At 31.0% G+C, this 25,583-nt stretch overlaps 5 protein-coding genes across 5 annotated transcripts; 3 read left to right on the top strand and 2 right to left on the bottom strand.

Moving 5' to 3' along the window:
- The first annotated feature begins 4,334 nt into the window (after positions 1 to 4,334).
- Positions 4,335 to 6,156, top strand: LOC121222146 (upstream activation factor subunit UAF30). Its single transcript, XM_041102102.1, has 2 exons — positions 4,335 to 4,907; positions 5,827 to 6,156. Exons 1-2 carry the CDS (start codon positions 4,620 to 4,622, stop codon positions 5,941 to 5,943), a joined length of 405 nt encoding a protein of 134 aa, XP_040958036.1. The 5' UTR covers positions 4,335 to 4,619; the 3' UTR covers positions 5,944 to 6,156.
- Positions 6,157 to 8,229: 2,073 nt separating this feature from the next.
- LOC107908856 (pentatricopeptide repeat-containing protein At5g02860) lies at positions 8,230 to 11,160 on the top strand. Its single transcript, XM_041102100.1, has one exon. It carries the CDS (start codon positions 8,410 to 8,412, stop codon positions 10,858 to 10,860), a length of 2,451 nt encoding a protein of 816 aa, XP_040958034.1. The 5' UTR covers positions 8,230 to 8,409; the 3' UTR covers positions 10,861 to 11,160.
- Positions 11,161 to 14,789: 3,629 nt separating this feature from the next.
- Positions 14,790 to 16,229, top strand: LOC107886961 ((S)-8-oxocitronellyl enol synthase CYC2). Its single transcript, XM_016811074.2, has 2 exons — positions 14,790 to 14,916; positions 14,999 to 16,229. The coding sequence occupies exons 1-2, from the start codon at positions 14,878 to 14,880 to the stop codon at positions 16,139 to 16,141; spliced, it is 1,182 nt and encodes a 393-aa protein (XP_016666563.1). The 5' UTR covers positions 14,790 to 14,877; the 3' UTR covers positions 16,142 to 16,229.
- On the bottom strand, positions 16,138 to 19,021 carry LOC107886962 (zinc finger SWIM domain-containing protein 7). The gene is made up of 5 exons (XM_016811075.2): positions 18,787 to 19,021; positions 18,648 to 18,669; positions 18,444 to 18,549; positions 16,823 to 16,930; positions 16,138 to 16,411 (listed from the first exon to the last, which is right to left on the bottom strand). The coding sequence occupies exons 1-5, from the start codon at positions 18,845 to 18,847 to the stop codon at positions 16,310 to 16,312; spliced, it is 399 nt and encodes a 132-aa protein (XP_016666564.1). The 5' UTR covers positions 18,848 to 19,021; the 3' UTR covers positions 16,138 to 16,309.
- A 2,366-nt stretch (positions 19,022 to 21,387) lies between these two features.
- LOC107886960 (probable protein phosphatase 2C 63) lies at positions 21,388 to 23,971 on the bottom strand. Its single transcript, XM_016811073.2, has 4 exons — positions 23,411 to 23,971; positions 22,628 to 23,001; positions 22,036 to 22,272; positions 21,388 to 21,936 (listed from the first exon to the last, which is right to left on the bottom strand). The coding sequence occupies exons 1-4, from the start codon at positions 23,676 to 23,678 to the stop codon at positions 21,664 to 21,666; spliced, it is 1,152 nt and encodes a 383-aa protein (XP_016666562.1). The 5' UTR covers positions 23,679 to 23,971; the 3' UTR covers positions 21,388 to 21,663.
- Between the last annotated feature and the right edge of the window lie 1,612 nt (positions 23,972 to 25,583).

Below are 25,583 nucleotides of genomic sequence, written 5' to 3'. Positions count from 1 at the left end.
AATAAAGATATTAATATCTTGAAATGATGCATTTTAAATTGTTTTGGGTTTTAAAAATTTTAAACAATTTTCATCCAAACTTTTCTAAAGCACCCCTAAAACATAAAATAATAATGTTTTATCATTATATTTATCACCTACCAGTTTCAACAAGATTTTTACACCTTATACGATTTACTATATGTAATGCACTTCAACGCATTCAAATTCCCGTCCTTCTCTAAAAGTAATAATGTCCATATCAATTGAACTAAAATTCAATTAACTTTTATATAAATATATATTTAAATTAATAATAAATCACTCATAATAAATTTTAATATAAATCCTTTGTTTTTTCATTTTAATTAAAGTTAATTTTAATTTTTTATATAAACTTTTAATAAATGTATTTATATTATAGATATATAATCATTTAATAAATGAGGTTACCATTTTTATGTGATGCTTTTATAGTCATTTCTGGTTTTGCATGTGGATGGAAACTTTCAATCTTCTTTTTATGGTTTTTCAAGTTGGGACTACTCATTCAAGTTTTAGAGATTAATTTATGGGTATAATCTGGTTACGAGTTTTAAAATTACTTTATATTTAAGGTAAAGATTGAACCCTCAACCATTTATTAAAATAGAAAAAAATATTATCATATCTCCTTTAAAATGAAGTAATTTAACAAAAACCCATTTAGAAAACTTTTTATCTAAAATTCAAGTATCTATTTTCACAAAACTATTGATTTAAAAAAATTAAATTCAAAATTAATTATATCAAGCATCCTTAAATTATGTCTCAAATCTTAGATTGGTTCATAAACTTCAAAACGTTTTAATTAAATTCTCTATATCCTCGAGTTTAAATTGAGTCCTCAAATTATCGATATCATATCAATCAAATCATTCTGTTAGTTTGGTCATTAGCTAGGGCCTTAAAAATAAACTCAAATCTAACTTAAAACATATTTAAAACACAAAAATCAAATTATAAACTTATGTGTACATATTACACAGGCATACCAAATCTGATATTAAAAAAAAAAACCTAAGTTTTAATGACTCGATATATTTTTTTAACATGTCAAATTTAAGTTATTCATATAATAAATACACCTGTGATTACAATTAACCCGAAACAAATTTAAACCAATATTGATATTTTAAAGTTTAAGGATCGATTTAAAATCTAAATAATAGTTCAAGGAAGCTCGATTAATTAACCAGAAAACTAATTAAAAAGTGGTCCATAAGCAGCTTAGAGAATAAGCAATAGAAGGGGGAAGAGGGACCCCATCGGTTCAACGGTCATTATCTGTAAATATAAAGTGATATGAACTGGTTATCCTCCTCCTGTTGGCCCATTCATTTCTTTCCACAAAGATGAATTGAAGTTGAACTTTTTATGGCATTATTTATTCTTTTTTTTCTCAACTGCAAAAGCATGTGGTTTAATCAAAAGCTATCTCTCAATCAAATTTCGTACCAATTAAGGTTACTGTCATAAGAAGAAACTGAAAAATGACATGAAAGAGGATGTCGAGACTCGAATGTGCTTTGTGTTTGTAACATTTGGTCTGTCTTGAAAGGCCATGTTTAGAGTAAGGTTTCATTTCATTTGACCTGTTTTGGTGAGATTAAGTGTCATGAGCTCTCTTCAACTAAAACCCCCTTTTTAAAGTGTTAGAGCATTAAAGAGTACAAATAGATTGTCAGATTGAGACTCAATCAGTATAGACATTGTTGTCAATGTAGGAGGATGTGGATTTGAGTATGCAGAAGCCTATTTTCCTTCTATTTATGGATTGGGAAGGAACTATGGGTAATTCTAGATATTATGTCAAAAAAGAACAGAAACGATAATAACTTATTATAAGATTATTCAAAAAGAAGAAGAAGAATACAAATAGATCATAAAGAAAGCTGGTCTGATTAATTAGAATTATAGAGCATTTAATATAAAGTGTAACTAATTGAAAATTAAAATATATTTGAATATAAATCAAAAAAATTTAAATGGAATATATATAATAAAATTTAAATGTAGAATAATATGAAAGAAAACTTAAATTTAATACTTATACCAACAATCCCTTATTTGCAACTAAAACCCTTTTTGGTTGCCTATTTAAAACTTTTCTACTTATATTGTGTTGTGATTGTATACCTTTACAAATTACGATATTAAAAGTGAAATAGTAGTAGTTCCTTATTAGTACAACTGATTATAGGTTAAGTTATTCGTCCAGATTTGAAGGTCTGTCTTAAAAGTGAGAGAATTTTTGTAAAAATATAGGCCCCTGAAATGGGCTTAAACAAAAAATAAAACCCGTTTTTTAAATGGAATCGAGTCTTAGGTAGGATTTTTGTTCCCAAGCCTGGTTCGAATAAGTTGTTTTTTTTGTTGTTTCGCTATTGTTTTGCTACTATTTTGTTATTATTGTTTGGATATTGTATAACTATTGTTTTATTGTTAATTTTACTACTATTTTAGAGGCATTTACTCGTTAAGTTGCAAATATCTTAGTGCTATTTAAGTATAAAGATTTTTTAATGTATTTTTAATTTTGTTAGGAAACATTTATTTTAATGTTTTTAGTGTATTTGATGTATTATATTTTTTAAATTTATTTTTATACAAAAATAATCTAAAAAAATTAATACAGACAAGTCGGGTCAAACTCGAGTTTAACATTTTTAATTTGGACCGGACTTAGACAGAATTTTAGGCCTATTTTTTGAGTCAACCGAACTTGAACCTAAAAAAAAACTTAAAATTTTGCATCGGCCCGACTCAGGATTAAGTCAACTCACTGATCATTTGCTGTATAACTCTTGTTTTATTGTTAATTTTACTACTATTTTAGAGGCATTTACTCGTTAAGTTGCAAATATCTTAGTGCTATTTAAGTATAAAGATTTTTTAATGTATTTTTAATTTTGTTAGGAAACATTTATTTTAATGTTTTTAGTGTATTTGATGTATTATATTTTTTAAATTTATTTTTATACAAAAATAATCTAAAAAAATTAATACAGGCAAGTCGGGTCAAACTCGAGTTTAACATTTTTAATTTGGACCGGACTTAGACAGAATTTTAGGCCTATTTTTTGAGTCAACCGAACTTGAACCTAAAAAAAACTTAAAATTTTGCATCGGCCCGACTCAGGATTAAGTCAACTCACTGATCATTTGCTTAGTTTAATCAAGTATACCAAATCAATAATTTAGTCAAATATTAAAAGAATTTTACTATCATTCTAACTCAATATTTAAATTTAATTACAAATTGGTGGTTAAAAATGATTGCTTTAACTTATCTAGGTTGTCGATATTTTACTAAAATCTTATTATTAATAAATCTTTTCTCTTGATTTTTATTAAGTTGTAAAACCATATGAACCATATAACAATGGAGTTCGATAGAAAAATGAACCAAAAGTAAAATTGAATCTCAAACTAATGTTGTTGATACTAAGAAGCAACGTTAGTTAACCTTGCTAGGGTGGTTGGCTGGGAAGTCATACCGTATGTGATGAAGAAGGTAAAGGAGAAGAAAAGTTTGAGATGGGCATGGGAAAAGAGTGTAGAGCGAGAGAGGCTCTTATATAGGTTGATCTTATCGAACATGTGTCTCGTTTCGGTTGGTTAGTTAGGTCCTTCTGAGATCATTATTAGGTGAGAAATGTGACATCACTTAAGTTGAAAGATATGTAGGTGACAAGTGATGGTTGTCATGTCAGAGTAATTTGATTATCAAGAATGATTAGCTTACATGTTTCTCAAATCTTAGTGAAACATTATATATAATGAAATGAGGCGATCGAAGCTAAATGGTAATGTGATGTGACGGTTAAGCTCCCACATGGAACAAATGCAATGAAAATAAGAATCTCAAAATTAAATTAGAGAAGATATTAAATAGAATGATTGTAAAATAGTATTTTTTTAAAAAAAATAAAAAAATTATATAACATTGTTTCATTGGTGCTTGTGATTTTTAGCATGATATTAATTATTGTTTTAATTATTTACTTTTAATTATTGTTTTAATATATTGAAAATATTTTAAAAAAACCAATAAATGATCGGATGCAATGATAAGACAGTTAAAATTTAATTGGATTATGTGCCATATCATAAAAAAAAATACCATTAGAGTCAGATGTAATGATAATACCGATTTAATTAATAAATAAAACTTTAAGTATTAAATTGAATATTTTAATAGTAAGAGGAATTGAGAACAAGATTTTTGATATGTGGATGGAATTAGCCTTGGATCCGAAAGAGCCCAGCCCATTTCCCTTATTTTTTAACTATGACCAAAGTCCAAAACAAATGGGAATTTTCTAGAATATTGATAATGGTTTAATTATGTCCATGGCCCAAAGATATTGGGTCGCAGTTTAGGGATAATATATATTTTAAAAAAAATTCAAAACTATTTAAATATAAAAAGAAAATTAATAAAATATTAAAAGAAAACAGATAATTCATCTTCTTCGTTTTATTCTCATTCTCAAAAAAGGAAAAAAAAAAACAAAAAACAAATTTCCAGAAACAAAGAGGACACCACAAATCCCCTCCGTTCTTCAGTTTCTTCCTGACAAACTAAGAAGAAAAAAATGGCTGTCTCTTCGGCCACATTTTCCACTTTTGTCTCGCCCCAAACGGTGTCGTTCTCGGGCAAACCCTCTTCTCTCCGTCTTCTTCATCCAACTAACGTGCGCATGGTACGAACCCTGACTCAAGCCACGGCTTCAAAGACTGACAGCGGTCCCCGGAAGCCGCGTGGCATAATGAAGCCCCGCCCTGTGTCGCCTGAGATGCAAGCTCTCGTGGGAGTCCCGGAAATCCCTCGAACTGAAGTTCTTAAGCAGATTTGGGCTTATATTAAAGAGCACAATCTTCAGGTCCATTAGCTGCTTTCGTTGCCTCTTTAAACTATATGGTTGTGTTTGTTTGCTGTGAAAATGTATTAAGAGTTTTTGGAGGTTTTGAATGGGTTTTTAATTCTATCTTTATTTCTGGTTATTGTGAGTGAATGTATATCTAAACATATGAAGTTCAGATTTATTTGCTTTGGGTTTTGCTTTATGGATAAAAAAATTTTCTTTAGCTGTTTATGAAGCTGCTTCATGGTTGATGCTCTATCTTCTTCCATACAGATATGGTACTGACAGTAATTCTATTGGGTGATTTTCATACATTTGCCTTAAGATTTTTAGGAATTTGGAACTCTGGATTTTATAGATGGGTTTCTGTATTTGAAGTCAATGAACATAGTCTAGATGTGTAGTTTATTTGATTATAATGCTCTATCGGCTTCTTTGTTATGAGTTATCTACATATCTCGATTAGATTCTTTTGTGTAAGAGTCGTATCTTTATTCTGCCAGTGATGGCCTTGCAGACAGTTAAGTCTTCTTGAATACAAGAGAAGCTTTCGAGCCTAGAAAGCCGATACCTTGACAAGTTTAATGTTGTTGCCTGCCTTTTTGGTATTCATCATAATGACCTTTACACAAACTTGTTTTGGTTGTTCTGCATTTGACTACTAGCTCGGAAGCTGATGGCTCAAAGCTTTACTAGTATTCCTGCCTGAGAAATGTTTCATATATATATGTATGTATGTATGCCGCTGATCCTTACTAGATAAGCGTTGTGACTTGCGAGTGGTGTGTGTATCTTTGGTTGTGAACGAGAGCTATCACGGACTTTAGCTAGTTTCACTTTAGAAATCGAATACGCATTTCAAGCTCTGTATCTTTTGTTTTACATTGCCAAGCTATTAGCCTATAACTGACTTGTTTCTTTCTTGCAATTTCTCTAGGACCCCAATAACAAGAGGTTTATAATTTGCGATGACAAGCTGAAGAAGATATTCGGAGGCAAAGATCGTGTCGAATTTCTTGAAATCGCCGGGTTGATTAATCCTCACTTTCTTTGATGGATTCTAGAGAAGGCGAGAGAGAGCAAAATCAGTTTGCGAAATAGGCAAATAACCTTTGTCTATTGGAGCCTATCTTTTTTTGTTGAAAATATTGAAGAAAAACAATGCCTAGTTCCTCCTCCAATTTGCAAATAGAAAGTACCTTAAGGGTTTCTGTTTCTGGATTTCTTAATATTGTAGTGACTGTTTAATGCAAAGATTATTAGTGCATTTCTAATGTTTATGAATGTTATTAAATCTATTCCTAATCAAGTACCAATAGCTTTTAACAATCTTTGGCTTGGAATGGCTCCATGGACGAGGCTGTGTTCTAAAATTTTTCGCTTCTATTTTTGGTAAAAAAAATGCTTTCAAAATATTTTTTTGGTCCTAAGAGCACTTTTGAAAAGCTTAAAAGCATCTATTTCAAAAGTTTTTTTTTATTATTATCTTAGAAGTGCTTTTTAAAAGCAATATTAATATAATGGTGACATGTGATAGCCTTACATTTCAACACGTGGCAAAAATAAAAAAAAATATTATAATAAATATATTTTTGCCACGAGTTAAAATGTGAGGCTATCACTTGTCACCATTCCATTGATCGTTACTGTCATGTCAATATATTTTTAATAGTATTAAGTACCTAAAAAAACATTAAGTTAACTTACGACTTTCAAGTTTAGGTTTCGTTTGTTTCACTAAAAATTGATTTCGAAAAATTATTTCTAAAAACTGAATAATATTTTGGAAAAGTTAATATTTTCTGGTGATTGGATGAATCTACGTAAAATATTTGACAGATTTCTTGAAAATATTTCATAAAAATAGTTTTCAATTAAATAAACATACATGTGATATTTTCTTATATTTCCATTATTTAATTGAGTCTATAAATTTATATTTTATATTGTTCTTTGTAAAGCAAACACGACATAGATATATTTGTTATAAAATATTACAGTGCAATTTTCTTTTGACAATCGAAACTTATTTAATAATAAGAAAATATTTTGTAATAATCAATGTCATATATAAACTTAATAATAAATAATGCTTAATTAAAACTTAATTTAAATTATATGTATTACATATATGAGAGTACATATTGACACATTAGAGTTTTAAGGGATAAATGAAGTTAAGGATTATTTAAACAAATACTCATATTTATATAATTAAAATATTCATGTTTTTATACTATGTTAAAGTATGTCTTAAGTCCTTATATTCTTCGTAAAATTGAAATTTAGTCCATGTGCTTTTATTTTGGGGTTAGCCCTAATTTTTAGATATCAAAATTCATCTATTAGCATTATTAATTTTGTTAAATTCATGTTAATTATAACGTCATTTTTTAGTTACATGAATATTGATTATTTTTTTATTTAAAAATGTGACATCAACAAAATTGACAAAAAAGTTTAACAATGTTAACAATTGGACTTGATTTTCAAATATAAAAAGTAAATGGACTAAATTCTTGAAAATAAAAGTATAGGGATTAAATTTAAAATTTGTGAAGAGTATATATACTTATGGTATATTTTAACATTTATACTACAAAATATTTAACAATAATATATTTATAATTGTAATAAATATTTATTATTAAAATATTAATATTGAATATTTTTCAATACAATATGAATAATATCATTTAAAATTATTATTTTCAAAATTTATTTTTAAAATAAAATTGAAATATTAAATAATTTATTAAATTTATTTTTATTATGATTATATATAGATAATTAAATAATTATGTTTAATAATATTAAAAAATATAAATATTATTTTATTTATTTTAAATATTTAAAAAATATTATTAATATAATAGTATTAAGCTTGACTTTAAATTAATTTTTATATAAAAATAAAAGAGTTTTTTTATAGAAAATGACTTACCCTTTTCAAAATGATAAATCAATTTTCAGGAAAAATATATTATTTTTTATTAATCTATAAGTCATTTTTTATTGACTAAATTATTTTTCATAAAACAAATATAAATTATCGGAAATCATTTTCAGTTAAAAATATGTAGTTTTTGACATGAATTTGATTAAAAAATGTTTAAATAAGTATAATTTGTCTAAGTCGAACTAACTTTGTATTTACTAATCCTAAATTCAAATATCTGAAGAGGTTTAAGCCTGAAGGGCAAACGTCACAAATTTTGACTTAAGAGTCCGCCTTCAGAGTTAACGTGGCAACCTTTTATTGGTCAGAATATTTCAATAGTCCATTCTTAACCACAGACGAATATAATCTCCCTTTCCCTCCTAAAATATCCTTCTTATATCTTTGTCATGTCCCCCTTCTAAAAAAAAAAAAGAAGAAAGGTTGTGGACTCTGCAAGTAATAACGAAAGCGCACACCAACTGTTTGCTAAAATTATCAATTACCCTTTTTTTTTTTCTCCTTCTCTATTTCTAACTCAGCCATAGATACAAAGGCTGCAACTTTCTTATCCTCTCTTTAATGGCAGAGAGGCTTGCTCTCCCTCTTCTCCTTCCAAATCCCCCACCTGTTAAAACCCCATTATCAAACCACACTCACTTCACTCAACAAAACCCAACTTCACAGCCCAATTCACCTGCTCCCTCGACTCCAGTCTTTCAAGACCTCCTTCTTCGACATAATTCTAAGTCCCAACAACAAATCGACCCACAAGTCTGGACCCGGAACCGTCTCGGCCGGTCACGTGACGTCAACCGTGGGAAGCGTTGGACTCATAACAACCTCTCTGCTCAAGGTCAGCAGGTTCTTAATTCCTTAATTGAACCTTCTTTTGATTCTAATCAACTTGATGTTGTTTTGAGTAAATTGTTTGAACAATACCAAGAAAACCCAGATGTGAAAGCTGATTTTTTGGCTGCGGAAGTGGTGGGAATTGTTAAAGCTTTGGGTTTTTACAAGAAATCTGACTTGGCTTGGGGTGTTTTCAATTGGGTTAGAGCTAGAAATGATTGTGGATTGGTGTTGAATAGCTCTGTTGTTGCTATTATTATCAGTATGTTAGGGAAAGAGGGGAGGGTTTCTGTTGCAGCTAATTTGTTTAATGGTTTGCACAAAGAAGGGTTTAGTCTTGATGTTTATGCTTATACTTCATTGATAACTGCTTATGCTGGTAGTGGGAGGTATAGGGAAGCCATGGTGGTTTTTAAGAAAATGGAGGAAGAGGGCTGTAAGCCTACTTTGATAACTTATAATGTGGTTTTGAATGTGTATGGTAAAATGGGCATGCCTTGGAGTAAGGTCATGACTCTTTTTGATGGGATGAAAAGTGATGGAATTGCCCCTGATGCTTATACTTATAATACGCTTATAAGTAGCTGTCGTCGAGGGTCTTTGCATGAGGAAGCGGCTTCGGTTTTCGATGAAATGAAATTGGCTGGTTTTAGTCCAGATAATGTTACTTACAATGCATTGTTGGATGTTTATGGGAAGTCTCGGCGTCCGAAGGAAGCTATGGAGGTTTTAAAAGAGATGGAACTTAATGGGTTTGCCCCTAGCATTGTGACTTATAATTCGTTGATTTCCGCTTATGCTAGGGATGGTTTGTTGGAGGAAGCAATGGACTTGAAAACACAGATGGAGGGAAAAGGGATTAAGCCTGATGTTTTTACCTATACCACTCTTTTGTCGGGATTTGCCAAGGCTGGAAAAGATGAGTCTGCAATGGCGGTTTTTGAGGAGATGAGAACTTCTGGTTGCAAGCCAAATATTTGCACTTTCAATGCTCTAATTAAGATGCACGGTAACCGCGGGAAGTTCACTGAGATGATGAAGATTTTTGACGAGATCAAGGCATGCAATGGTGCACCGGATATTGTTACTTGGAATACGCTATTGGCAGTATTTGGGCAAAATGGAATGGATGTAGAAGTGTCTGGAGTGTTCAAAGAGATGAAGAGGGCAGGGTTTGTACCTGAAAGGGACACATTCAACACTTTAATTAGTGCATACAGTCGCTGTGGTGCTTTTGATCAAGCCATGGCTATTTATAAGAGAATGGTGGAAGCTGGAGTTACCCCCGACCTTTCTACATATAATGCTGTTTTGGCGGCATTGGCACGGGGAGGGCTTTGGAAGCAGTCTGAGAAAATACTGGCTGAAATGAGAGACGGTCGTTGCAAACCCAATGAGCTAACCTACTGTTCTTTGCTTCATGTTTATGCCAATGGGAAGCAGGTAGATCAGATGCATGCCCTAGCAGAAGAGATATACTCTGGTATCATCGAACCTCATGCTGTGCTGTTAAAGACTCTTGTTTTGGTTAATAGTAAATGTGACCTTCTTGCGGACACAGAGCGTGCTTTCTTGGAATTGAGGAAGAAAGGATTTCCACCTGACATAACTACTCTAAATGCCATGCTCTCGATATATGGCAGGAGGCAGATGGTTTCCAAGACAAACGAGATCTTGAACTTCATGAATGAGTGTGGGTATACTCCGAGCTTGACGACCTACAACAGTTTGATGTATATGTATAGCCGCTCTGAAAAGTTCGAGGAATCAGAACAAATTTTAAGGGAAGCTCAGGCAAAAGGAATAAAACCAGATATAATCTCGTATAACACTGTTATTTATGCCTATTGTAGAAACGGTCGAATGAAAGAGGCTTCTCAGATATTTTCAGAAATGAGTGATTCCGGCCTTGTTCCAGATGTTATCACTTACAATACCTTTGTTGCAAGTTATGCAGCTGATTCCTTGTTTGAGGAAGCCATTGATGTTGTCCAATTCATGATCAAGCACGGCTGTAAACCAAACCAGAATACATACAATTCCATAGTTGATGGATATTGTAAACTCAATCGGCGTGATGAGGCAAAGACATTTATTGACAGCCTTCAGAAGCTAGATCCACATATTTCCAAGGATGAGGAAATTAGATTATCAGAGCGTATTGTGGAAAAATGGTCATAGAAATTTGTCTTCCATAAAGAAAACCTTTTTAGTATTGTGTTAGCACTGTTCGTTGTGTTCATCAATTCAAGCATGCAGAGAAAGTTGAAATGTGACGTTGTGCACAATTCTGTGTGTTTCCTCGAGGCCAACATGTATTCTTTAGCTTTTTGAATGCCTAAAGCTCTATTTAGCTATGCATGTAGCTGATGGGGAACTTTGTATTATATAGCAGATGAAACAAGAAAGAGGGGAATTGAAAATCTTGAAAAGGTATGTACAATTGCTTTTATACAAGTCAAATATAAATCATTATGTGCAGTTAACAGTGTCTTTTCAAAATTGTTTTCTAAAGGAATGTTTGATAGGCCTTTTGTTAATGTAATTAATGAAGTATTTTATGTCTGAAAATTGGATTTTCATTTTTGATGTTTCCTCAAACCTAGTTTTAATGCAAAAACTTACAGAGATCATTGTCATCTAATGTATATGAATGATCCAGGTTTGGCTTGCAATCATGATTCTTTATTAGTTCTAAACCCTAAACTCTAACACCATGCCTGGTTAATGGAAGCTATTTGTTTTTAGTTTACTCTTCATTATCTAGAGATTTCAACATTTTTGTGTATAAAATAGGATAAGTCAGCTGGATTAGAGGCGTCCATAGACCGATCAGTCTAGATGACCAAAAATCTATCTCATTGGGTGCGGACACACCCGATAGATAGTGTTTTGCCCCTACCATATAGGGCTAAGGTCAAAACATCAGCTATACTCAAGAGTCCCTTTCAACTTGGGACCATCAGCTGTACCTAGCTAAACCCCCCTAGTGATATTAGTCATATGCTTTCCTAGAGCGTTCAAGTGTACTTGTTTTCTGATGTGGTATTAATAATGTTATCTAATTTTTTAGTGTTTCGCTTAATATTCTTCTCCATCTAAACTCGTATTGCGTTTGTCATGGGTATTTGTCGTTATTTTCTACCACTACACACTTAGGATTTTGGCTCGGAGTACCTATTGATCCAACCTATGGGCACTCAATGTGGAATTGCAATCATAGGCGGCTCTAATACCATGTATTCAAGGTCGTTATATATATATTTTTAAATATCAAATAGGATGTGTCACCCAACTATGAAAATTTTACAAAATAGTCATCTAATTATTCAAATGTTTTTTTAGTCACCAATCGGTTAAAGTGATAATGGAGATCATTTTGTCACTTTTCATATTTTAATGACAAAAAAAAAGAAAAAAATTTAATAGTAATTGACTAACCATTTTGTAATTTTTATAGTTGGGTGATTAAAAAAAAAATCATAATTGGATGACCACTAATCCAATTTACCATTTACTTTTTTAGAATGTTTAACGTGACATATAACATCAATTTTGCGGGCCAAACGAAGTTAACCCAAAGTTCTATATGACAAATGGTATAAAATGTACAAGATTGATCTAAAAAGATAGTAAAGAAAACTCAGACTCAACTCTAGATCACTTTCATGCATTCTCATAAACAATAACACAACTTTCATTTGCTCTTCATGGAAAGAAGGTAAAATGAATTTTGGAATTTCTTACCCAAAACAAAAGAGTCATCGGACAAAAGAGGATTGTTACTCCCCATTCTTATAAGGTTTACTGTAAACTCCATATCACCACAGATGCTCTAGTGAAAGCTAAGAAGATGACTCTAGTGAAAGCTAAGAAGATGGACTTGTTACAATAGTGCTTGCACAAAGAGATAAAAATGTTGAAGGATTTCTTTGAAGGAAGGAATTCAAATTGCAATTAGGTTAAAGATGTTGAGCCTATTTGAATTTGTTAATTGCCAACTAAGTTTTGCATGAAACAAACAGCTGAGCAATTGCATTTGCATTTGCCAACTTAGGAATAAGTTTCTCTTTTAGCTTGCTCTCCACAATATGTTTTTGTTGGGATAATTGCTGCTCGTTTTATGTCCAATTATAACGAAACTGTTTCTCTACTTAGGTATTGATTTGGGCCTTGAATAGGTTTCGTTTATACTGAGTTTGATTCACCCTAGGGTACTAAGACTCAGGACGATTAATGAGATAATTTCAGCTTTTAAATAGGAGCTTAAAGTCTATCATATTATGAGGTATTTGGGTGAGTGATTTGTGACAATAGAGGTCAGTATTGAAGCTTGAATTACTTCTTTTGTGTAAAGGTAATTGAGTTTAAGCCAATAGGTGATCCGAACGATTGTTGAATAAAATTATTCACTGGGCGAAATTCCACAAATGTGGGACCACTGTGTGTAAATTGCGTTAACAAAGATTAATTATGTCGGTTCTTTTTCTCTTTTTTTTTTGTTGCTTGTTTTCGTTCTAACCGCTGTTACAACGAATGTTAAACAAAATTAATTTATCATATCGGCAAACTAAATTTTTTTCAATTTATTTATTTATTTTTCTGTTCTAATTTACTAATATTTTGTTTCCAAGCAACTTGTAACCATTAAAAAAAACCTTAAATTCACAATCCATCTTAAAACTTTTTTGCTTTAAAATTATTTTTTTTAACAATCTCATTATAGATTCTAATCATATCCCACTCGAACCTATAAATAAGAGGATAATGCACTTTACAAGTCGACTCTGAGGGTTATCTGGAGGTGCGGCCTCCCAGGCCCAAGACTGAAAGGGGTCTAAAATATTGTTTTCTAGTTGTTAAGGAGCCTAAAATTATTTTTTTAAAATTCTCAAACTTTTAAGGAACTTAAAACCTATTTTATTATTTTCTCTAAGGCCCCAACAATGTCAAGAACGGACCTAACGTTTCAACGTACTTAAATCTATATTCTCTTATATTAACAATAATACTTATGTTAATTAAACTAAAACTCAATCCGCTTAAAAGAAATATTCTTAAAATGTTTTGTTTGACTTATGTAAAAAACTAACTTGGAATACAATTTAAAAAAAAAAAAAAGAGCCAAATTTCATATTAATTTCCTATCCTTAAATACAAACCGAACATAATCCAACTTTCCAATTATAAAATTCACAAAATTCTATCCTTTTTTTGCATAGCATTAGAAGATTTAGTGAATAGATAACGATGTATTGTTTCCTTAGACGCTAGGTTCTCCACGCAAGCTTATTATATGCTGATGTGTTTACTAGCTGTCTAATCCTTAGTCTTTATGTGTTGGCCGGTTTTAAAAAATAAATAATAATAATAATAATATGACCAATTCAATTATTGAAGGATTTACACATTTATTCATCAATTAACCCATTTTCCACGTCCTTTCTGAATTTTTTAAAAAAATTCCGCCACTTAATTTATTTTATATAATATATATGTGTTGTATCCATGTTTATTCAAATAAATTAAAAATAAAAGGGTAAACTATAAAAATAGTCATTGTTATTTGCCTCATATTACATTTTAGTCATTTATGTTTAAAATGTTACGTTTTAGTCACTTACGTTATCGTTTGTTACAAAGTAATCACTTTACCATTAAGCTTCATTACATCCTTAACAGTTATCTTACATGGCAGTCCAAATAGATTTTTAATGACAATTTAAATGTCCAGTAATTGGGATGATAATAGATTTTTAATTAAATAAATTTAATTTAGATTGTCACGTAGTACATCTAAGTTGGTATTTAGAATCCATTTAGATTGTCACATAGGACTACCGTTAGGGAGGTAACGGAGTTTAACGGTAGAGTAACCACTTCGTAACAAAACGATAACATAAGTGACTAAAATGTAATCAGAGACAAACAAAAGTGATTATTTTTATAATTTATCCGAACTAAAATTATTATTATTATTATTATTATTATTATTATAAAGAAATCAAATTGATAACAAGTTCTTGTTGAGCTGTAGTTGATATATGTAAATAGATAAGATTGTTTTTTTTTTCCTTTTTTAAATTCCCAGACGTCACTTTTGTCAAAGCGGATCACTATAAAAACATTGCAGACAAAGTTTAAGGATGTAATTCAGCATTTTTTTCATTAATAGCAAAAAAAAAAAAATAACATACAATGAGTTGGTGGTGGGCAGGAGCCATTGGTGCTGCCAAGGTACGTTAATGCTCATTCATTTTTTTGGGTTCTCTTTCTTTGCATTTAATCTAATGAACCCAGATTTTTTTTTTTTTTACAGAAGAAAATGGAAGAACATGATAAACAATCCAAATACAAGAGTGTTGCTTTGGTCATTGGCATCACCGGCATAGTCGGTAACAGTCTCGCCGAGATTCTTCCGTTCTCCGGTATTCCCGGCGGACCGTGGAAGGTCTACGGTGTTGCTCGTCAGCCTCGACCAGCCTCGACTAGTCATTTGCCTATTGAGTACATACAATGCGATGTTTTAGATGAAGAAGAAACATATGATAAATTATCAAAGCTTAATGATGTGACTCATGTGTTTTATGTTGCATGGGATAAGAGATCAACTGAAGATGAAAACTGCGTTATCAATGGCACTATGTTACGGAACGTGTTGAAAGCGGTAATCCCGAATTCACCCAAATTGAAACATATATGCTTGCAAACCGGTCGGCGGCATTACACTGGTCCGATTGATTTGTACGGAAAATATCATGTTCAGCCCCATGATCCTCCTTTTCGCGAGGATCTTCCGAGGCTTAAATCGTCAAACTTTTGTTATACGCTCGAGGATGTTTTGTTGGAAGAAGTGAAGCAGAAGGAGAACTTGACATGGTCAGGTCATAGGCCGGGATTGGTTTTTGGGTTTTCTCCGTTTAGTTCGATGAATATAGTTCGGAGTTTATGCATTTACGCGGCGATATGTAAGCATGAAGGCGAGCCGTTGAGGTTTCCGGGGAACCGACAAGCGTGGGAAGGGTATTGGGATGCATCGGATGCGGATTTGATTGCAGAACATCAAATATGGGCAGCAATGAGCCGGCGAGCAAAAAACGAAGCCTTTAATTGTAGCAATGGAGATGTGTTCAAGTGGAAGGACTTATGGAAAGTGTTAGCTGACCAGTTCGGTATCGAACACTACGGATTTCAAGAAACCGAAGAGAAGGTGCCAAGCTTGGTTGAAATGATGAAAGACAAAGGTCCGGTGTGGGACAACATCGTGAGGGAGAACGATCTTTTGCCGATGAAATTGAATGATGCCGGAGCATGGCAGTTCGTTGATTCGGTGCTTTCGGGGAAGTCACTGTTGGATAGCATGAACAAGAGCAAAGAACATGGATTTGTGGGGTTCCGGAACTCGAAAACGTCGTTCAATTCATGGATTAAAAAGATGAAAACTCACAATATTGTTCCTTGATTTGATGATTATAATTTGTTCATTCTTTTTGTTGTGAAACATACAAACAATATTTTTATTTATCGAAAATTAAATCATATTTATTAAATGTCATTTCTTTAAAGGTAACTGCATAAACCGACTAGATTAAATTTCGGATCCGACCCGCTACGATTTTACTACAAAAATTTAGAGCTCTGAAAGTAATACAGCTAGCTGTTCATCAGACACTTTAACTTCAATACAAGCTCCCAATGATCCAGCAAGCCTTGCAGCTAATTGATGCTTACACTATACAAAAAACAAAACAAAATATGAAAATAAAGCAAATATATATAGTTCAGTCCCTCTCAATTTTCAAATTGAGCATATTGAGTCCTCTAAAAAAATTGGAGTAATTTAATCCCTTTTAATTCAAAAGTGAGCAGCTAAGAATAATTAATCACAAAATTAATGTTTTTCATCAATTGTACATAAATTTAATTGGTATAATAAATAATTTAGCTCTCAAAGTTTACATATTCTTTCCATTTTGTTCTGATTTAACAAATTTGATTAATTGTTTTTAGTTGCTCACTTTCGGAATTGACAAAGATAAATTGCTATAATTTTTTAGAGGGACCAATTTGCTCAATTTCAAAATTTTTACCTATATATTAAATGCAATAAAATAAGGGGAAAAAGGGAATAAAGAAATCTTACACAAAGCTGTTCTGCTCTGTTAATTACATCATAAAAGAATGAATAACAAGCACAATAATGTTCAGCAAAACAGAAATATTCTTCTTTTCTTCTAGATTCTCCCACAACCTAAAGCACCAAACAATGGGAAAAAAAAAGTTTTTCAGAAAAATTTCCAGGAAAGTTCTTAAGATGGAATATTTGCTAAAATGATCACATTTTACAGATAAGGTAGATAACTTGTCCAAAATTCTAACTAGACACGCGTATGTGTATATATATATTGAGATATACAAATGGATATATATATTGGTGTGGCTCAATTCTGCTTTGGGTTTTACCTCACGACTCAGCTAAGAGCCTTGATGAGTCATAGTTTCAGAAAAATTTCCAGTAAAGTTCTTAAGATGGAATATTTGCTAAAATGATCACATTTTACAGATAAGGTAGATGACAACTTGACCAAATATTCTAACTAGACATGCGTATGTATATATAACAAATGGATATATATATTGATGTGTCTCAGTTCTGCTTCGGGTTCTATCTCACGACTCTGCTAAGAGTCTTGATGGGTCATAGTTTCAGAAAATTTTCCAGGAAAGTTCTTAAGATGGAATATTTGCTAAAATAATCACATTTTACAGATAAGATAGATGACAACTTGTCCAAATAGTCTAACTAGACATGCGTATGTATATATATATTGAGATATACAATTGGATATATATTGAAGTGTCTCAATTCTGCTTCGGGTTTTATCTCACCATTCTGCTAAGAGCCTTGATGGGTCATAGTTTCAGAAAAATTTCCAGGAAAGTTCTTAAGATGGAATATTTGCTAAAATGATCACATTTTACAGATAAGGTAGAGGACAACTTGTCCAAATATTCTAACCACACATGCGTATGTGTATATCTATTGAGATATACAAATGGATATATATATATTGATGTGTCTCAATTCTGCTTCAGGTTTTATCTTACGATTCTGCCAAGAGCCTTGATGGGTCATAGTTTCAGAAAATTTTCCAGGAAAGTTCTTAAATATGGAATATTTGCCAAAATGATCACATTTTACAGATAAGGTGGCCGACAACTTGTCTAAATATTCTAACTAGACATGCGTATGTTATATATATATATATTGAGATATACAAATGGATATATATATTGATGTGTCTTAATTCTACTTCGGGTTTTATCTCAAGGCTCACATTTTCAGAAAACTTTCCAGGAAAGTTCTTAAAATGGAATATTTGCCAAAATGACCACATTTTTCACATAAGGTAGCCGACTTGTCCAAATATTCTATGTCAAATTCTGCCCTTATTATATATACTATGCCTAAATTACAGATTTAGTCTACATATTTTAATTTGGTCAATTTAATTTTATAATATTTAGATTTTTCTGTCCTAACCTTATAGAATAAAATAATTATTAACTGAAATAAAATAATTTAATTTAATTAAATAGATATAACATGAGACTAAAATTAAAGTTTTAAAATTAGAAAAAAAATCATTAAAAACATTAAATCAAGGAACATGGATTAAATCTGCAATTTATGCAGAGTGCATGGACTAATAGGAGAATTCGACCAATATTCAAAAATTGAGATAGAAACAAAGAGAATGAACCTGAAAGATAAAACGACCACTGGGTTCACCGGAGATTTTCTTGACACCCCTTTGGTCAACTATCCTTGTTGCTCTCTCGAAGTTTTTACCAAACAGAAAATGCAAGCTACAATAAAAGAAAGTTCAAAATTAATCAATACCCACCATTTTTATTTTAAAAAGCCGAAGAATAAAAAGATTTAAAAGAAAATGAGTATTTCTTACATTGATAGTTGCTCTTCATTTACTGGCCAATTTGGGTCATAAGATCACAAAATTTAGGGATTTAAAAAAGGAAAAAAGAAGAAGATGGAATTTAATTTCTACAGAGAAAGAATAAATAAGGGGGGAAAAAAAGAAAGACCTGAATGAGTTGACTCTATTGTTTTCCACACGGATTCAGCAACCAAATGACTTGCAGTCATTCTTTTTTTCTTTGGACGTTGAAGCTTAAAGGACTGGGTTTTGGTTATTTTCCGAGAAAATTATACTGAAACGACTATTTGTATTTTCTTTTCTAGCGCACAAAATTGTAGATTTTCTAGGAATTTGTTCTTTTCCTCTCGTTTGGTAACTTGAATGGGGTTGGGCAAAGGGCTAAATCACTTTTTTTTCCTAAAATTGGTAACTATTTTTATATTGGGTCTTTAGTAATTATTTTCATATTGGGGCTTAATTTTTTTTTTCAAGTTAGTCTTTGATGTTTCTTTGAAAACTCTAAAGCTTAGGCCTCAATGTAGGAACAACTGTTAAGTTTAAGCCCTAAAACAACTGCCAAGTTCAAGTCAAAGCTAGGGCTGGCAAGATCCTAGCTTCCCCTAAAATAGAAAATTTTTCATTTAAACTCTTTATAATTTATAAAATTTTAAATTAATAAGGTAAAATTACACTTTAACCTCTCAAATAATAAAAAATTGATTTAAACCTTTAAAATTTATAAAGATAGATTATTAAAATAGTGAAATTACATTTTTATTACTGTAAAATTAAACAATTTAATCCCGACCCCTAAAAACAATGGCCTAGTTCAAACCCCAATATAAGAACAATTACTAAGTATAGAGACCAATTTAGACAAAAAAAAGTTCAAACCCCAATATAGAAGTAGGTTTCAAGTTCAAGCCTCAAATAGTGATTTAATCATTTAACAAAATATTGAACTTAAAAAGAGTTAAATTGTAGTTTTGATCCCTCTATTGTGCTCAAATTTAAAATGTAATCTCCATAATTTTATTTGATGTAATTTAATCCTCTACTTTTTATAATATTATCAGTTAACCCAAGTAGCTAGAGTATAACCATTCCGGTTAGAGTACCAACATGATTTTTACTTAAAAATCGTTTTAACAGTTTAAAGTGTTAACCATCTTAAAATTTATTAACAGTATTTTTTTAACGCATAAGATTTAAGTTATTAATGATGTAAGTATACATAAATTTACAATTTAATTCAGGCATACTTTACATCATATCAAAACTAATATTTAATGTCTAAACACATTTAGAAATCAAAGAATAAATTAAAATTTTGAATATTTTTATAGAATTAATACAATAAAAATTTTCAATTAAAATAAAGAAAAAAACAATTTAAAGAAAAGTAATTTGAAAGAATATAATATATTTATTAGCTTTATGAATTATTGAAAAGTAGAGTGAGAATATTAAAAAGTTCATTAAATAGTATTTGTTTAGTGAAGCAAGTTGTATAATAAAAATTAAAAAGTGACAGACATCCTAACTTTAGCGCAACTGATTGTCGTTTATGCTTTAGTTTGGTTCGTTTCACCTAACAAGTTAGGTTTTTGCTATCCAGTTGCCAAAATTCCCATGTCTTTCAGTTTGAAGGAATTTGCCTCACAAAACATTTTTTCCCTTTTGTTTTAGATACACAAATTACAAGCCAACTTTGTAGTGTTATTAGGTTCCGAGTCAAATAATTAATTTTTTACATTTTATAAGTCCTTTAAAAGGGTAAATGTAGACTAAGAGTCAATATAATGATCAAACTTTCAACCACTGGTTAATGTAGTAGAGACTTTTGTCATTTCACCTAACTCCTGTAGTTTATTAAGTGTCATTTTTAATTTAAGAGTATTAAGAAAAATAAGTTAAATTATGTTATTAGTTCATGTATTATGAATAAATTGCGAGTTTAATCTCTATCTTTTAATTTATTTAATTTTAATTTTTGTATTTTTCGTATTATTCAATTTTAGTCTTGATCAAATAATAGCTGCTATTTTCATATATTGCACACATAGTAAATCTACGTTTAATAGATTTAACTATTTTCGTTTGCATTAAAATTTTAAAAGTATAACAACTAAAAGAGATAAAATTAAAAAATATGAATTAAATTGACAACTGTAATTATAGTATAAGACCAATAACATAATATAATGAAACGAATTTCATTTACAATTTGAATTATAACTAAAACTTTAAATTTAAAAAGAACAAAGACTAAAATTGATTAAATTAATGTACAAAAACTAAATTCACAACTTATATATGGTATTGTATAAGAACGGGGTACAAAGACTTTTAGATTCCTCTCAATTTTCATTTTGAGCAAATTGATCATTTTAAAAAAAAGTCAGAGCAATTTAATCATTGTCAATTTTGAAAGTAAGCAACTAATAACGATTAATCATGACATTAATATTTTTTCATCAATTATACTTTTTCTATCGATATAGTAACAAAATTAACTTTTAATATTTACATATCCTATCAACTTGATATTGATTTAACAAATTTAACCCATAACATTTACATATTTTGTCAATTTGGTCATGATTTAACAATATTAATTTGCAATATTTACATATTCTATTAATATCCACACAAATTATATAAATATTAAGAGTTAAATTTATTATTACACCGATCAAAATTATGTATAATTGACTAAGAAAAATATTTATAACGTGATTAATTGTCTTTAGTTACTCACTTCAAATTAAATATAATATAAGCGATAAATTTAATAAACCAATAAAACAATGTAGCCTTTTCGGCAACCGGTAGAACTTCAACCGGAACACCTATAGCCGCCAGAGTCGGAATCCGTCTCAGGTGGCTAAAATTACCTTCCAAACTCTATTTTTCTCCCAATGAAACATTGGTTTAAGGACCAATCCACCCTATCATTTGGTTTCTCTATACATGAATAAAACTTGAAAAAGAATAAAAAGTCAGTGTGCTAAACCTAATATTAACTCATTCTATTGTGTATTCAAGAAACTGTTTGAAGTAAATCTCCTTCATATCCTTCATCTGCATTGTATGAATAGATGTCGATTGGTGCCATCGTGCACCCCATGGCATTATGTTTAACTATGTTATGTGAAGAGCCTCGGTGTTGATCTAGGTAGATGACGATTACGGTTATATCGTCATGGAAATGCCGTCTTATTCCCTTCTCGATTTTCTTAATATCGCTGTATCTCATCTCTCTTTTCTTTGCAACTTCTCGAAGTGCAGCACTTACCAGTCTCTTAGCAATACCCTGCAAGTAATACAAGCAAATTGAAAATCAATACTCTGTCATTCAGTCCAGCTGCTAATGAAGACTAAATTAACCAATAAGACAAAGGTGAATACTCACGGCTCGGGGGTTTCTGAAAACAATGTCTACGGCATTTTCATCGCTCAACTGTTCCCATAGGCCATCTGATGCAAAGATCAGAAATAAGTCTTGCGGCTTAAGCTTTCTAATAAGGATGGAGGGTTCTGCCGTGATAACTGGTCTTTTAAGGGGAACAGGGTTTCCGAATCGTTGAAAGATTGGATCTCTATAAAAATCCGGTTTCTTCAAGTAAACATCACCTATAGATCTTGACACCTGAATAAAAAAATAAGTTCAATGCTTAGACCAACATTATCCATTACAGAGAACCATTTAACTGCTGAAGTTAAAGGGGAAAGAAATCAACAAAAGGAACCCAAAAAACCCGAAAAAGAAAAGAGAGAAGACTCCATATAGTCGCATAAGCTTAGCATTATGATTCAGAGGATGCACAATGCATAGTTGTTTTGTAAATGTACCTCTTCTATAAACATACAAGCAATGTCTGGAAAGAAAGATGTATATGCAAATCCATCGAATTCATCGAACCAAAACATGAATTGTTCTTCAACCTGGCTGATTCAACTTAAAACTCTTATAATTGGGTTTGCCAACAGATTTTGTTAAGTACCTGGATTATGCCCTTAATCCTCCAAACTCCGCGAGTGTAAACCACGACATGCGAATCATCAGGATGAAGAGCCTCAACCTCTTTCCTTACTTCCTCAACTCCAACATTGTGATCTGTTGATAGCCTCTCCGCCACAACCTTGTTTTTCTTATCCTCCGAAACTCTTTTGCCAAGAACTGCTCTCGAGTCGCCGAGATTCGCCACATACAACACATCGTTGGATATCGCACCAACAAGGCAACATGATCCAACTGAAGCAATTTGAGGCCTTACGGGCAATGATTGCTTCACCAAATGTAAAAACTCTTCTTCAGTAGCATTGAACGCCTTCTTTATCACGTCTGCAGATAATCCCCCTTGCTCTGTAGCAAATTCTACAATTAAGACATAGAAAAATTAAAACAAGAACACAACCATTCACTGACAAAACCCAATAAAGCAAGGAGGTGAAAGGTGCCAAAAATTGAAATTAAACTGAATGGTTTTAGAATCTTGAGAACCAAATTCCAATTTCAAAAGCATAAAGATTTATATTTAGACAAAGTAATTCATATTCATTCATATACACAAATAACAACTAAATAACCGTGCATGATACACTTGGAAGTTGTTCAAAATATCATAAACTGACAAAAACCCAAAATTCTCTTTGCCCATTAAAACACAAAAGAATATTTGAATCTTGAAAAATTACATGCAAAGAAAACCCCATTTCAGATAATCTAAAAAAAAAACCAGAAAAAAGAATTAAGAAAAAGATTAAAAGGGTCAAAGAACAATTACTGTGGAGAAATGGGAAAAGATGCTTGTTTACAAATCTGGAAGCTTCGGGTCCGCCATGACCATCATAAACACCAACATAGGTACCCAAAGGAGATGTAAAGACTTGGCTTTGATCTTCAAGGTTTTTATTGGCTTGAACGACGGCGATAGAGTAATCGCCGGAAGCATGAGGTTTAAGATCAGTGTGCCACATGAGACCATCCCCACCGGCCCTTAACCCAAGGCAACGTTCAAGCGGCCTAGCGAGCGACCGTAACATCATAGCCATCGTTGGGTTTTTTTGAATCGTTCGACCTTTTCTCCGTTATAACTTTTATATGTATATATAAACAACCTTCCTTCCCTACCGTGTTTTTACCTTATTGCTACACGTTTTGCTGTTGGGGTTTTTGCTCTTTACGTTGTAAAGAGAGAGTCTTTCAGGATTTGTTTGTATGGTTTTCTTTTTTGTTGCTGTGGTTTTTTTTGTTAGGTTGAAGAATGGTTTTTAAAGATATATAAAGAGAGAGAGAGAGTGGCGATTAAAGGGGAAGATGCCGCGTGAAGAGGAAGATGACCAAAGACCCGAATACTGCTGTACTCTACGCGTTTAAGTTTCCGTTTTCATTTTGGTAAATTTTCATAAAAAGACTCTGAATTTTCATTTTTTCGGATTTAGTCCCCTTTTCCATACTTTGATAATTTTTAACCCTCAATCACTTTTATTAATGCTTATAGGGGTAGAGGTAGTGGGTTGTCATGGATCTAACTTGAGACTAATTTTACCTTAATATTTAAATACATTATCACTTTTGCATTGTTTTTTATACACTTTATTATAATTTTTATTCTTTTTCTAAATATACAAAAATAATATCTAATTGTACAAAATGTGGATGTAGAGTCAAGTGCTATATCCTATTATAATATTTAGCAAAATTAGAAGAAAAAGTTGACATCGAAACTAAAAATACCTGTTTGGTAAAATAGGAGTAGAAATATTAAATTATAATAGAAGGACTAGATATACAAAAAATTCATAGTATAAGGATCTTCTGTAAAACATAAACTTTCATTTTCCCCTTTTTTTCATTTTTTCCTTTAAGTTTCTTTTTAGCTTTCTTCATGATAAAGATTATTTTAAATGAATATTTTATACAATTGAAAAAGGAAGAGTATATGTTCAATATATTAAGTGGAGTATAATATGCTTCCCTCTTTTTGCCTCTAGAGAGTCAAATGAGGGATATGATTTACATCTGCTTTTATGTTTATTATAAATAATGATCCTAACAAGTTGTGGTACATGTGACATTTCTCATGTGGGGAAATGGGCATTTTAATACAAAACTTTCAAATCATGATAAACATCATATCAGATTAGGTAAATTCTTTCTACCTAATTTAGAATTTAATCGTTATATTTTTATTTTTAGTAATTTAATCATTTTTTTTAATTTTAAAATCTAAATTTAATTGTTAATATTGTTAAATTTTTTATTATATTTATTAGTGTAACATTTAAAAAAAATTCATTTTATAGTTATGTAACTAAAAAAATAACATTATAATAAATCTAAATTTAACAAAATAAAGAGACTAAATTCTTAGAAATAAAAATACAAAGACTAAATTTTAAATTTTTGAAAAGTATAAGTACTTATGATATATTTTGACCTTAAACTTACTATTGACATACTTTTATATTAATATTATATATTTGTATTGTTTTTTATGTTTGTTATGTGTCCAAAATTGCCTAAGAAATTTCAAGGAAAAAGGTTTTAACATAGAGGTTGAGACACAGAGCATGGTGAGTACCAATACTGTAGCTGACAACGTAAAACAATTTGGTTTTAGTCTATTTTGGAAAACAAGTAGGGCAGGTTAGTCAAGCAAGGAAAGGGACATTGAAACCGATAGATACTTTACATTTTAAAGTTCACACGCTATCAAAGTTAAAGGAAACTGAAGCACTAACAAATATAGATCAATGGAGAATTATATCTCAAAAGCTAGTTGTTGAAGTTGAGACAAACATGGTTCATATAAATTTCACTAAAAATCTCATACTTTTTAAGTGGGATTTAATTCAAATACCTTGCAATTGGGTACATAATAGAGATAGTATATGCTTTTTCTATAGTAAGGTCAGTTCCCACAAGCTCTAACCCAAGGATCTAAGCAAGTCTAG

Source organism: Gossypium hirsutum, chromosome A03, assembly GCF_007990345.1.
Source record: "Gossypium hirsutum isolate 1008001.06 chromosome A03, Gossypium_hirsutum_v2.1, whole genome shotgun sequence".
NCBI classification, from domain to species: domain Eukaryota; kingdom Viridiplantae; phylum Streptophyta; class Magnoliopsida; order Malvales; family Malvaceae; genus Gossypium; species Gossypium hirsutum.
This window is presented reverse-complemented; position numbering and strand designations above follow the sequence as displayed.

Bases quoted from the DNA above. Each gene is read 5' to 3' on its own strand.
- LOC107908856 (XM_041102100.1), top strand. From the start codon at position 8,410: ATGGCAGAGAGGCTTGCTCTCCCTCTTCTCCTTCCAAATCCCCCACCT.
- LOC107886960 (XM_016811073.2), bottom strand. From the start codon at position 23,678: ATGGCTATGATGTTACGGTCGCTCGCTAGGCCGCTTGAACGTTGCCTT. The intron at 23,002-23,410 runs GTAATTGTTCTT...TCTTAATTGTAG, and splicing joins TCTTTTCCCATTTCTCCACA to AATTTGCTACAGAGCAAGGG. The intron at 22,273-22,627 runs GTACTTAACAAA...TTTTTTATTCAG, and splicing joins GGATTAAGGGCATAATCCAG to GTGTCAAGATCTATAGGTGA.
- LOC121222146 (XM_041102102.1), top strand. From the start codon at position 4,620: ATGGCTGTCTCTTCGGCCACATTTTCCACTTTTGTCTCGCCCCAAACG. The intron at 4,908-5,826 runs GTCCATTAGCTG...CAATTTCTCTAG, and splicing joins TTAAAGAGCACAATCTTCAG to GACCCCAATAACAAGAGGTT.
- LOC107886962 (XM_016811075.2), bottom strand. From the start codon at position 18,847: ATGACTGCAAGTCATTTGGTTGCTGAATCCGTGTGGAAAACAATAGAG. The intron at 18,550-18,647 runs GTAAGAAATACT...CTTTTATTGTAG, and splicing joins AATGAAGAGCAACTATCAAT to CTTGCATTTTCTGTTTGGTA. The intron at 16,412-16,822 runs GTAAGATTTCTT...TTTTTTGTATAG, and splicing joins ACAGAGCAGAACAGCTTTGT to TGTAAGCATCAATTAGCTGC.
- LOC107886961 (XM_016811074.2), top strand. From the start codon at position 14,878: ATGAGTTGGTGGTGGGCAGGAGCCATTGGTGCTGCCAAG. The intron at 14,917-14,998 runs GTACGTTAATGC...TTTTTTTTACAG, and splicing joins GAGCCATTGGTGCTGCCAAG to AAGAAAATGGAAGAACATGA.